At 38.7% G+C, this 14445-nt stretch overlaps 1 protein-coding gene across 3 annotated transcripts in view; it reads right to left on the reverse strand.

Moving 5' to 3' along the window:
- Positions 1 to 1610: 1610 nt before the first annotated feature.
- LOC101745381 (potassium voltage-gated channel protein Shal) overlaps positions 1611 to 14445 on the reverse strand; it is a 72411-nt gene continuing 59576 nt past the window's right edge. The window contains exons 4-6 of one of the 3 annotated variants that reach the window (XM_012690771.4): positions 13563 to 13715; positions 10495 to 10605; positions 1611 to 8497 (exon numbers count right to left, since the gene is read on the reverse strand). In XM_012690771.4, the coding sequence (XP_012546225.3) occupies positions 8399 to 8497; positions 10495 to 10605; positions 13563 to 13715 (363 nt within the window). In that variant the 3' untranslated portion in view covers positions 1611 to 8398. Of the gene's footprint in view, positions 8498 to 10494; positions 10606 to 13562; positions 13716 to 14445 lie in introns of those variants that run through there. The other 2 variants (XM_038020953.2, XM_021348304.3) reach the window with 2 other exon arrangements.

The following is a 14445-nucleotide window of genomic DNA, read 5'->3' on the forward strand; positions in this document are numbered from 1 at the left end:
GACTGAGTACTGATACCTTCCATCTGCGTGCTTAGTGTGAATTATTTAACGTTCTCGACAGCGTAAACGTTAATTTGTACACATATGAGGTAACTTTTACGCCATCGAAAACGTTAATAAAGCTCCCACTAAGCACACTGTTCCTTGCTCGGTCGCTATCACTGTCACCTCAAGCACCGGTCACCAGAGTAAACTAACCCATAGACACAGCCCACTGAGTTTCACGCCGGATCTTCTAAGTGGGTCGCGTTGGTAGATCCGGTGGTAGATTCTGTGAAACGCTGCTCTTGCTACGGCCAGTGTAAGCAACACTTCCGGTTTGAGCCCCGTGAGCTCACCTAACAGTTCGGTGAATCTAGAATAAAAAAATCTCTGTCACTCGCAACAAGTCATAGATATACGAGCTGCCCCACGCATGACACCACCTCGCCTCGGGAATCGTGACCAACTCTGGAATCTGTAGCGGGACTTTGTTTGTAAATAAGAAAAACTGGATTTGCGTACTGTGATGCGGATTATTACAGTACTCTTTATAAAAAATGATTCGGATTATTATTATTTACAGATACTATTCAGCTAATGTAAAATACGCGCTATGTAATAACATATAACATAAATATATGAAAACAATATAAATTGGTGTTCAACCACGGGCCGAATTGTAAAGAGATTGTCGTTATCCGAATTAAAAGAGTTTACTGTAAAGTTGTAAGTATCTAAACATATTATTAGCGGAGAGATGAAATGCACTGGCACCAGGACACCCGATGCGATTCGGTCATTTAATGTAGGTACCATCTAAAGTATGGTAGGTATATTTTACCATTATTAAGATGTAGATATACTCGGTCTTGGTTTGTCACGCTACATACAAGTTTCAACCCTCCCTCCTCCTGGCTGGGCTTTCGTCGCCCTGTTCTGGTTAAACTGGACAAAAAAAGTCTCAAATGTTTTAAAAATAATTTGAAAACCTTCATTGGCCATCTAGCGTATAATAAGTTAACTACTATATCAACAGTATCACGTGTCAAATATTTCGAGGCGTAGTAAATATTATTTCTAACAGATGTCGCTGTTCTTAAATTAAAATGTTGACCTAATGGTTTTTTATACATTTTTAATTTTAGAATTACAACTTATGTTTTTTAAATTATAGCAGCTATCACGTTAATATAATATTTTATTTATTAATTTATTGTTCTGCCCAATAGGAACCTCACGTCTGATTTGATTGCAAGCTGCGCCATCTAGCGAATAATTTCTACAATTTAAATTAACAGTTTTGAAGTATTCTGCAATGTATGTTCAAGCACACGAAAGATGGCGCTACTATAAAAATTTAATGATATTAATTATAATATTTGATAAATTTTAATAATTATCATTTAAATAAAATTTACTGTACAATTTTATTCAATACATTGATCCAATTCGTTTGGGAGGAATATACTAATCCGACCTTAATTTAAAAAAAAACGATTTTTTTAATAATTCGATATGGTTTTGTTACGTATTTGTAAAATAATATCTTTTCATATAGAATGGGCTCACATTGTGCCGATCGCCCTAACCTGTCAAGGATTGCCACGCGCATGAATAAAACAACCAAATAATATTTACAATAATAATGTTTATTTTCATTCAAATAACAAAGAGTTAAGCTATAGGTTCATAACCAAGGGGCTTCGAATGCCATCGATATTTGCGTCGACAGTCGATAGATTAAAATTAAAAATGTCAATACAACACTAAAGGTCAGATACACTTGATAAGACAATCTTCGGATTGGTCCGACGATATACGTTCGACAGTCACAACACTAATTTTCTAGACGTGTACACCGTCTATTTAATGGTAAATTGTCTGCCGGCAATATTAAGCTCAGTTCCTTTGTTTCTGTACACGCCCGGTCTCGAACCTCGACCACTGGGCCGCGAATAAACACTAAACAGTCTTAGGAGCACTGTTCTGTTTGATAGTTTATGTTAAAATGTAAAAATCAACATTTCGTACAAACTTTAATATTGAGCATTTGCACCTCAGAAAGATTTAAAATTATTTAAAATTTAATACGTTCAAATAAAAATATATTTCTTTTAAGATTTTATACATCCAAGTGTTTATACTTACTATTAAAACATTTTAAAATAATTTAATTACAGTTAATTAATTTAATACAACATCAGCACTCGCCCGGCTTCCATCGCTCGCACCACTCATCATGTTGAACAGGACAATATAAAATTTAAAATAGACGACGAGTACATATTCAACATTTTCATTTCACGATAAAATTAAATTTGAAAATACAAGTTAACTTAACAAGGTATATTTAGAATTCACATTAACTTACAGCTATAGGCCGTTCTCATATGGGTCCAGTCCGTGCGACGGCCACGCCCCCCGGCCCGGTGTGGCGCCGCCGCGAAATAAGAACTGTGTGCTTAATGCGAGTTTTGTAAAGTTCTGCCCAACACGTCATTACGGACCCTCCCGATCCATTAACGGTGTTTTTAGGCACCACAAGCGCCGGTCCCCGTCCTCGTCGAACCCGTCGCTTGCGACGCAGAGCTCCACGAGCGAATTAAAATAGACACAGCCCACTGAGTTTCTCGCCGGATCTTCTCAGTGGGTCGCGTTTCCGATCCGGTGGTAGATTCTGCGAAGCACTGCTCTTGCTAGGGCCAGTGTTAGCAACTCTCCAGTTTGAGCCCCGTGAGCTCACCTACTAACGCTAGGGTGAAGCTGAAATAGCCTCTGAAGGCTATCAGCATAGGTAGGAAAAAGAAAGTAACGTTCTCTATAGCGTAATAGTTAACTCATACGCAGTTGAAACGTTTGCCTACGTTTGCCGCTAGGGGCGCTGTCCAACTGCATACAAATTTGAGTTAACTTTTACGCTATCGATGGCGTTACAAAACTCGCACTAATCACACTGGAGTCTTAGATTAAACTGGCAATTGTTATTTTCATTTGGTTTCGATTGATTTACAGTTTTCGTGGTCACGGAGCCGTGCGTGCGGCTGTACACGAGATACCAACTGTAACTGTAAAGTAGTTTCAGTTATGTCTACGCCTCACGAGCTCTAAGAACAACACAATTAATTGGACAGTTTGATAATTCGCACGCTGGTGCTGTTCTCCCACCCGGAGATAGGACCTCGTGTGAGTCCGCACGGGTACCACCACCCTGCCTATTTCTATCGTGAGGCAGTAATGCATTTCGGTTTGAAGGGTGGGGCAGTTGTTGTAACTATACTGAGACCTTAGAACTAATATCTCAAGATGGGTGGCGCATTTGCGTTGTAGATGTGTATGGGCTCCAGCAACCACTTAACACCAGGTGGACTGTGAGCTCATCCACCCAGACGAGTGGACGATGCGTCTGTGGTCCAGCGGCTCAGATAGGACCAGTGTGGGCTTGTTCACCTTTAACGTTCACCGTAGTATACTCTAGTCTACAATCCTTTTTAAGGTTTCATTATCACTTCCCAGACGATGTCCAATTTATGTTCCTGGTCATCCCTTCCTTAGCTAACTGCCTACCCCATCTTATCTTGTACTTGACCCGTCTCCTGGTCCTACTGCCTGTCTCCGAGAAGAAAACACACTTTTAAAACTGGGATCACCATTATTCTAATACAATCGAGACTTGGACGGCGACAGCATTCATTTATGGTCTCCAGTAACCGCTTAGCACTAGGAGGGCTGTGAGCACGTCTGCTCCGTTCAATGCCCGCAGACAAAGTCAACTGTACATCGTGCTCATGTTCCACATTAGCTTGACAATTATTATATCGGGTGGCGCACGCGGGGGCACGCTCTGACACACGTGACAATCACATTTCATTCAAAGTGACCACGGAATCTGTAAATTATACCTTCCATTGAAAGTTTTAAAATTTAATTTCTACTCAATCAACAAATCAGAGCTTCACGTACGAGAAGCTTCGATAAAACACAATTAAACAGTAATACAGCCATTAGAATCACAGGAATACGGACACATAGCGCTACCTACGGGTGAGGACTCGCGCACTCACGCGACACTCGCTCATCATAAATAAATAAAATAGTAATTTTTCCATAAAAATAAGTTATTGCTAAAACAAAATCATATAATTACATAAATACCTAAGTATAGTTACACAATTGAAATGAATTGAAATTGCCTTTGTGGTCCAAATGCTGCTGGTATCCAAAAGAATTGGTAACTCAAAACAATTATTAGTTTTTTCAAATTATTTTACAACCAGATTATTTCAGAAAAAGTATTTTGTTGCTCTTAATCGCTCTAACAAACAAAACATTTTTCTATTGTAAGGCTGTGTACATAAATCAAATAGTAATAAATAAAGTATACATACCACCAAAATGAAAACACGTCTATTCATGTAATTTACAATACCCACATAAAAGACCAAAGGTAGGTAAGTATCATGTCGATTTGACGAAATGCTTACAAATATTTTTTACTAAAATCCGTTAAAATTGATAACACCAAAAGATTTCGAGCTACGTAAAACATTTTAAAAATGTTGATTCAATACAATCGGATACGACTACAGAACTCTGACTTTACGGCAGCCCTCGCCGCGCGACCAATAGACAAATTACTTCTTCATTTCTGTAACACCAATGTTACCAGTTTAAAACATATTTTCACTAAAGTTAGTACATATTGTGGCAATATTTTGGAAGAATCATATTTTCATCGAATTTGGTCGTAAAGAAACTTACGTTTTATTAAAATTGTTTTAATTATTAATTTATTTTCAATAAAACTTCATGCATTCGATGCACATAAAATTTTAAATTATTTTAAACTATGCTTACACTTACGTCTATATATTCAAATAAAATATCTAACTGATTAATAGACATTATTCTAGATTACAGTAAGATTCGTAAATTGTTGAGTTTGCATCATGTCTCTTGCCTAAAAACAGATAGAATCAGACATCTGGTCAACTCCTCTCTAGCTTACAATAGATGAAAGCCGCTTTTTCACATTCAGTCGCAGATACTTTTTTATAATAAGATCTAAAATTTTGTGACGGCTATTACTTAAATGCATTTGACAACAAGTTATGGAGGCATTCTATCCGTGTGGAAACCGCTGTGGAGTTCAGCCTACATTCAGCGGCGGATTATTTTGAAATAGACATCAAAGAAGTGATTGTTGTTAAAACAAAACCACATAGCAAGGTACCGAGGCAGGCTGCAAACTCAACTCATCTTCTTTCATCGCATTCATAAGAGTTTTTCGTTAACTAGAACAACTAGGAGTCGCTACTAGACACCGTAGGCTCGGGGACTCACCCAATATCCGACTACGTTAAATTTCTTTAGTTTAGAACATTTCCTGAAGAATTTCATCCATAACAATGAATATAATTGTGATATACGCTTATTACACTATTTATCGTGAAGGTAACATTTTCATGCGAACTTACTGGTAATTATTTTTCTTTGTTGTCACTAAGCATTGAAAATAACTCACTTATTTAAACCGACACAAGACCTAACAGTAATCGTAATATGATAGTGGCTATTTAATCCAGAAAACAAAATTCCTGTGTTGTCTTGTCTATCTACCTTACAATTATGGGTTTTAAGAATTGTTTTTTTAGTTGGATATGGATGAAAGATCAAACTCGCGGTGTCATCAACCTAAATCTCAATTGTATAGTAGAGTGGTTGGCGTCCCTAGACGGAAAGCATTACCCTCTCAGGGCAGAAGTAGTCAAGGTGGTTGTTGTGATGGTACCTACCAGTCATTACATGGTTATAATTATTGCGGGTTTCATTTTTATTACACGATATTATTCTTTCACTGTGAAAGTCATTCCTGAATGTGTGTTAAGAGCATATTCTCTCTGCCTCAGAGCCTCTGGGTCTGCGGAGGGACTTCGGTTCCCTCTGTATTTTATACCGTATGTTCCATGGGGAGTGCTCTGAGGAATTGTTCGAGATGATACCAACATCTCGTTTTTACCATCGCACCGCCCGCCACCGGAGTAGAGTTCATCCATACTACCTGGAGCCGCTGCGGTCATCCACAGTGCGTTTCCAGAGATCTTTTTTGCCACGTACCATCCGGCTATGGAATGAGCTCCCCTCCTCGGTGTTTCCCGAGCGCTATGACATGTCCTTCTTCAAACGAGGCTTGTGGAGAGTATTAAGCGGTAGGCAGCGGCTTGGCTCTGCCCCTGGCATTGCTGAAGTCCATGGGCGACGGTAACCACTCACCATCAGGTGGGCCGTATGCCCGTCTGCCTACAAAGGCAATAAAAAAAAAAAAAAAAAAATATTCGTAGTTACGTATGCCTATACGTTCGTAAAACGTATAAGCAAGACTAGTACCTGCCGGCGGGAGTCGAACGCCTACACGGTCGCGTCACTCGAGACGGATGTACCGGGCGTCTTATTTCGGGCCACGACGCCCTCAAAATTGAGGGCTCGGTTTTATTTCTTGTTAAAATTTAATTTGAATTTAAATTTAATGTGATTTTATGAATTTGCTAAATAATTATAGTATTACGGATAATGTAAGTTTTACGTCTATCGAGCTTTTCCATGGCCAGTGCGATTATTAAATGCCTGCCGGTAACTTGAGCGCTAAGTTTAATTAAAGTCAATTCCACAATTTACTGCCGCAATTAAACTCGAACAATCTGTCATTTTAATATTTCAGAAATGAACTTAATAATTATTACTATCTTTTTTTTCTAAACTAAGAAATTTAACGAGTCGTTAATAAGTCTAGAGATTGTGGAGTTTAAACACTACATTCTGTCGACACTATCTTACTCCTGACTACCTGACTACCTGACTACCTGACTAGCACAGAGCTACGTTCGTGAACCAGACCTCGAAGGCACTAGAGTCCTAGTGGTTAAACGAACATAACGTCTCCCATTTCGATATCAACGAGTACTACCTACATTCAATCACTTCAGCACACTGTTGACATGTCAACTGGCATCGGGCAATTCCCCACAACACTTCGATTTTATAAACAGATCTTAAGTTAGATCTTAAAATTCCGAAACGGAAAGTCACCGTTGCAGTTAGCATGTTAATATTCATCACGGTGCCTTGCAAGTTCAATAATCAATTCTTCACACGTAACAACGACATTTGTCGTGTTTCCCGTATTTTCCCGACGCTGGCAACACTTAGTCCATTAAAAATTTGCGTAAATTTGATAAACGCAAAAGCCTCATGATCGCAAGTTCCACCGTTATATTTATTACTACACTAAAATCACAAATAAAAAGGACAATATTCCTATTAAAATGTTAACATTCAGAGCTTTAATCAACGTACGTCAAGAACACGGAAACAACTTTCCTACATCGATCTAAACATTGATATGATTTGAGTAACGAACTATTGACTACGTTGAAGAGTTTGAATCTACATGTCTTTCCTAAAGCTCCCACAATAATCATAATTTTAAAACACTCGACGTATCAAATTTCACAATCGAGTTTCAATAAATTTAACGTGATAGTTTTTCCCTACTATTTTAGATGTTGTCTGACGCCGTGGGTCTGCCGCAATGGTCCGCGCCGGCCGTGCCTCGCTCAGCATCAGAACAATGAAGATAATTCCAATTATAATGTAACCGCCAAAATTTTTTAAAGTCCATATCAGAGTAATTTACAATAAAACCTTATTTAATACTGTTTACGGCTTAAACTACACTTCAAATGTATTCTCTATTAGAAGAGGAGACGTAAAATTAATTGCACGGCACATATACAGGTAGAACACTTCCTCTCGTAAACTCCGCATCATCCTTACAAAGGACATGCTGTCCTCTGCACGGCCATCGACCGTGACATTTCCATTCCACGCGGATATTATTAACAATACAGGACACCGATACATTTGGAATGGAAGCAACAAGAATCTATCTATTTAAAAAAGGATTGGAATCACTGAGGTCAATCCCATTACAATATAGTTTGGATTGGCCGAGTTCCATTCCATCTTATGAGACGAACGAAGTCGATTTCAATTATTTGTTTATAATGACAATGAACAACGACTTCAGCCTCAACCTCCTCCCTCCCCCCCCTCATAGCACGGAACCACAATTCGATTTCATAAGATGGAATACCACTGAACGGATCCGATTAAATACTTTGGAACAACAGTGAGGTCTATTCCGATTTCACCACTCCACTACCATCGTCCATAACTAATGACACTTGGACTTGGATTGGGCAGTATCGCGTTACGCTTATTAGATTAATTAAATTGATTAATAACTAGTAATTGTCGTTAATTCGTGGAACAGCTTAGTAACAGCACGTTAGGGTGCGTACACTCGTGGTCTCTGGGGTCACACACAGCTCTCCACACACTGGGAAGCGTGGGTCTGCTCCTAGAAGGATGCCTCGACGAGGTAGGTCCCGTCCATCGCAACCCCTGTCTGGTTTCCTTGCACCGTGCTGCCCGCAGGAATGTATTTACCGCATGCTTGCTGCAATAACGAAACACTTCATTCATTATTTTCATTTGAAATCCTAATTATTTTTTAATGGATTCAAGTTTTTAATTTTAATATTTTTCAGAAGGTTTTTTTCCTTTTTTTATTTAATAAATAAATAGTGTCGTACCGTAATTTTTCTATTGACAGTATAAAAAGTATAAAGGGCTTACGAAACTGTCCATTCTCCCATTTATATTATCTTACAATAAGAGACGAGCATGCGGTTTCTGCTGCAACCGTTGCACATGACATTAACAAGATCAAGATAGGAAGACTGGCAGGGTGCCAATCGTAACCACTCGTGAACACATGGCACGTTATGTACATAAAATATTTATGGAGAAGGAGTTAGAATATAGTACGTCCCCGATAGTGTCCCCGGAGTAACTGTCTGATAAACTTTCTTACGTAAATTCAATTTTTAAAACTATAGGTTTGTGTCACACAATTACTTACATTTCTAAACGAATATCCCAAAATATATAAAAATTGAATAGCTTAATATCACATGTAACTAACTACATACTTCGTTAACATATCAACGAAAAAAGCTCTCACAAAAAGCTACACTTCACTTAACACAACAAAATTAAATAAATAAAAACATAATCTGTGAATAGTAGAATGTGTGTTTGTGCCATGCCAATAAAATCAACTTTTTCCTTATTAAATGTAGACCCAGCAGCGTGTAACGGTATGTTAATTCTAAGGTCAAAGGTCAGAGTTTAACCACATATGTAATTATGTTGTGCTAATGTTTAAAAATGTACTCATAATTTTTGTAATGGTAATTTTAATGTATGCGTTCTCCCGTTGCGAACAGTGAACTAACTCGAGGGCGAATTATGTTTAGACCTTCCATAAGTTTAGGAAGATCTCGGAGTCGGTATGTCTTTGTAAACCTCACCCTACTCCTCATGCCGCGGTGCCAACGCCGGCGTCGGCGTGGAATGTGAATATCTTGTATACCTCACACGTTATTTTTAAAACTGTGTGCTAAAAGTTTTCTTGCGATAGAAACGTAATGTGCATATCGAAGTAAAAATGAACCAATAAACAAGTTGAGTAAAGTTATTGAAGTCTGACCGATGACCAAAGTTTGTAGCAGTATGTGAGAGTTCACTGAACTCGTTGGTGATTGAATAATGTTCGGATATCGACGGTAGGAATACGTAAATACATGAAAACAACGCGACTGATTTTATTTTCAAAATACTTTCTTTTCTTGAACCAGCAAATTAATATGACGGCTTCATTTTACTTGTTTTTTTTTTTTTCAATAAGAGCCAATTTTATTTACGATGTGTGCAGTGTGTTGGCATTTGTACTGCTTTGTTGGTTTCAAATGTGGAATCATTTTATTGAATAATTAAATGTACATAAACACGTAAATGAAGAAGGCATCCTCCATCAGCAGCATGAGAACACTTACAGCACTCTTGGATCTACAGTCGCTTTCTTTTTTTAATAGTATAATATATTTATGTATATTTGGAAACAATATATATTTATTTTATAATAGACAATAAAGCGACTCATATACATTACGAAACAACAATATAAAAACAACAAATTATTATTTAATTACAATAAACACGACAGCGAAAGCTAATCACAAATACAACAACTTACAACAACTTTTACAAGACCCGTAACAACAATAAGGGTACAACGTGAAGCAACACAACATTATATTCGCAGCCAACACCCTGCAGACATTTAAAGCCTTTATATTTATGTTCAGCGAATCATACCACACAGCGAATCTAAATATTTTGCATAGTTCATTTTTGTCAATAACATTGTGGCCAAGAAATAAAGGAACACAAATAAATAGAATTAAATGATATTAGAAGAGGAGACCACAAAATAACACTGAGTCATATTCCACAATGTATATGATCTTTTCTAAGTTAGAAGCGCAGTAAGGGGGCGAGTGAGGTGGGAGCAGATCTCGCTGCGTGGTACAAGAGGCCGCGCGCACGTACTGGTAGCGGGTCCTCGCTCGCGGCGGCCGACACCGACGTGTCCGAGGGCCGCGACGTAGCGGTGTACCGCCGCGCCTTCCGGCCCTTCCTACTTGACTCTAATATCAGGACCTGCCAGCCAAGTCTCAACTCAACCACTCGTACACACAAGGTTCGATTTTGTTGGAAAGAAAAACTAGATTTTGGAAAACGTAAAAGTGTTCGTGTGTTACAAAAGGTGTTAGATTTGTGTTTTAGAGTCGAGGTACAGAGTAGATCCCAAATAAAATACAAAACAAATTAGCATAGACATACACATATATACGTATAAACACAAAACTCAGCTTTTTCCTAACATATAAATAATTAGTTTTCTTCCCCATAATAACTACTTAGGACGCAAAAAGGGAATCAGCGCAACGCTACGGTCTTCGATTTAAACAATTTATAAACAGCTGGTGTTCTGGCGTAAGAATTGCAGTAGAATAGCGTTCATTCCCAATTTCGTCACAGCCGTAATACTTACCATACGATAATCAAACGCAACGGTCACACATTACACTGTAGCTTGAAGCCAAATGACTCTATGGTTACAATATTGGACCCCATCAAGCTAGACACACACGACTAGCAGTATGTAGGCACGGACTCGCATCTCAAGCCACGAAACAGCGGGTCTTGTGTTAACGCATCCCATTTCTATGACCTTTAAGACTCAACACGAGATGCCACTCGAAGAGGCGAAACAATATCTCTTGTCGTGTTTTTGAGCCTGCCAGACTAACAGTCGTTTAAAAAGATGTTTAAAAAAGTTTTAAACTAATAAAGTGTACAAGTGTGGTGAATCCGCTCAGTAACTACTTAAAACGAAGTGCTCTGGGAGAAATTCAAGCATCCATATTTATGTACCAGTCTATAGATATTATACTCAAGCAATTCCATAGCCAGTTAAATATTTATAAGAACTGTCTAAACAGGTCATAGACGTTACTGAGAGATACTACAGCTTGAAGAGTTTCCACGTCAAAAAAATCGATATGACTGCTAACTGTAGGCCAATAACAAACACAATGGAATCTTAATCAGTCGGGTTGGGACCGGCGGTCACAACTGTGCCGGTTGATTGACGGCTTGGACAACCGTTGCAACAACGGGACAAGTCTGTGGGCTCTTGTAACTTTTTAAAATCAGCTGCAAAACTTAGGAGTCTTTAAGGTCCAAATTTGGCAAACACTTGGAAATATTTAGGACTTTACTGAAATAATTCTAATACATGATTTATGTAAAGATTTAACTCAAAGGAACATGTTTCCTAATTATTACAAATTGTTAAAAAATCTGTGGTCACATACTGTCTGTTCTCTTCTTAACTCTATCAAAAGCTCTAGAAATTGGATAAGGCCATGGAAATAGTTTGACAACACAAGATCCCGCGACAAGGACGACTGATGGCTTAGAGCGACATCACGTGACGCGTAGCCGGGCAGCGCTCAACAATATAACTCTATCAGTATGTCCTTCTCGAAATAACCTCCCACGTATGTCGTAGTGACTGATACCAGCTTAGCTCACGTAGATTATGAATGTTTAAAACACAATTGTTGATATGATAACGCTACCCAGCTACAGTGGCACACGACTGTGGCTTGTACAAGTAGGTACCTCTCGGCGGTAAGAGATGAGTCCGATCGGACTCACACAGCGCACTGAGCGATGACGCTTCTGTCATCAAAACACAATACTAGTCACTTAAAGTACATAATAGAACTAATTAATTATATTTTCGCTGTTTGGATGAGCGCAGACCAGTAGGTACCACCAGCCCGCCCGTTTTCATCGTCAAGTAAAGGTTCCGGTTCGTAGGGGAGACAGCTGCTATATAATACAATTTTGGACATCGATTTATCTCAAGAGGAGTGCTGCAACAACATAGTTGCACCCCCCACCCCGACCTCCACCCCCGACGTATTCGGTTCTAAATAATGTAGTTATATGGAAATAGTTAATTTATTTAGGCCTCAGTAGGTTACGTAACAAAAATGAAAAAATATGTAACCAAGCTCTTCAAATGGTTAACAAACTTAAGCGAAAAACTCAAGTTCTAATCACGTTATTAATTAAACGTATTGACACTTCAATACATTATGTAAAATCTAAATATGTATATGAATATTTTCGTAGGCTGTAAATACATTACTTCTGGACAATATTTCAGTTAAAATTCATTAAAGATCTATTTTTAAGATATTAACTCAAATTAATATTTAAACAACTATTTATCCATATATATCTAAATCCCAAATTAACTCCATAAATGCTAAGTTCGAACCCATAACGACTTGTTTAACAAAACCAGTAAGTACTATTTGTAACAACTGTTTTCATTCATCATCTATCATCTTCATCTATCTATTATCTATATATAGGTATATAAAAATGAATTGCTGTTCGTTAGTCTCGCTAAAACTCGAGAACGGCTCGACCGATTTGGCTAATTTTGGTCTTGAAGTATTTGTGGAAGTCCAGGGAAGGTTTAAAAGGTGAGAAAATATAAAAAAGCTCGGAATTATATAAAAACAAAGAATTTTGTTTTTCCTTTGATGTGTCCCCCGTCGGATGGATTCCTTTTGTTTGTGTTAAGTTTATTTTATAGAAAAGTTTAGGTTTTTTAAAAACCACTGTAGATTTATATACTGTATACATACATTCGTACTCAACAAATGTTCACGATTGACTTCCGCGGTGAAGGAATAACATCGTGTAATAAAAGTGAAACCCGCAAAATTATAATTTCCGTAATTACTGGTGGTAGGACCTCTTGTGAGTCCGTGCGGGTAGGTACCACCGCCCTGCCTATTTCTGCCGTGAAGCAGTAATGCGTTTCGGTTTGAAGGGCAGGGCAGCCGTTGGAACTATACTGAGATCTTAGAACTTATATCTCAAGGTGGGTGGCGCATTTACGTTGTAGATGTCCATGGGCTCCAGTAACTACTTAACACCGGGTTGGCTGTGAGCTCGTCCACCCATCTAAGCAATAAAAAAAAAGATAGATACCGAATGAAGCTCATAGATGTGTAACAAATGTTCACCTGGTACTTCTGTGGGCAGCAGCCGCACCGCGCGCAGCAGGCCAGCAGGGCGGGCGCGCGGGACGAGTGGGCGGGTGACGCGAGGGGCGAGGGCGAGCCCGGCCTCTTCGCAGCTCCGTTGTAAGGGTTCTCTATCTCCACGAACTCCCGATCCTGGGAACAATGCCGACACTTAACTATCTAGGGGTGTAATATGACCTTCCGTAGCTGCCCTGACTTTAAATGTGTAATTTAGCAAAAATAGTAAATCATACACATATAAGGTTGGGGAAAAAGTTTCTTCGCATTTTTTAAGAAAATTCACATTTTTTAAAATAGTATATTTACATTTAACTAAAGTATGTAGGAACCATGATCCCATTGCTTTAGAAATTTTGGGGCTTCTGATCGAAAATTGATTTTGGCAGTCCTGTCGTGATGTTAACCTGACACTGCCTAAAGAATTCTGAAGAGACCAAAACAGGTGGAAATCTAAAGGTACAGGGTCAGGACTATACGGTGGATGCATTAACACCTCCCAGACAGGCTCTCTTATTTTTGCTGAGTGGCTAAAGGCGTCTGAGGTCTAGCGTTATCATGATGAAAAACCACGCCCCTTCTGTGGATTAAGGCCGCTTTCTCTCAACTTCTTGCTTAAATGTCATCAGTTGTTCGCAGTAGAGTTCAGAATCGATGATCCTGCCTGCTGGTAACAGCTCATAATGAATAATACCCTTCCAATGCCACACACACAGCATCACCTCGTTGCGAGTTAACCCGGGTTTCGCCACAGTCTGTGAAGCCTTTGATCACGACCTTTTTTGCACGTTCTTTTCGCACGTGATCCACTTTTCACTACCAGTTATCAGCTTCTTCAAAAATAAGTGCGGTTTCATTACGTCGT

This window comes from Bombyx mori, chromosome 27, assembly GCF_030269925.1.
Source record: "Bombyx mori chromosome 27, ASM3026992v2".
Taxonomy (NCBI): Eukaryota; Metazoa; Arthropoda; class Insecta; order Lepidoptera; family Bombycidae; genus Bombyx; species Bombyx mori.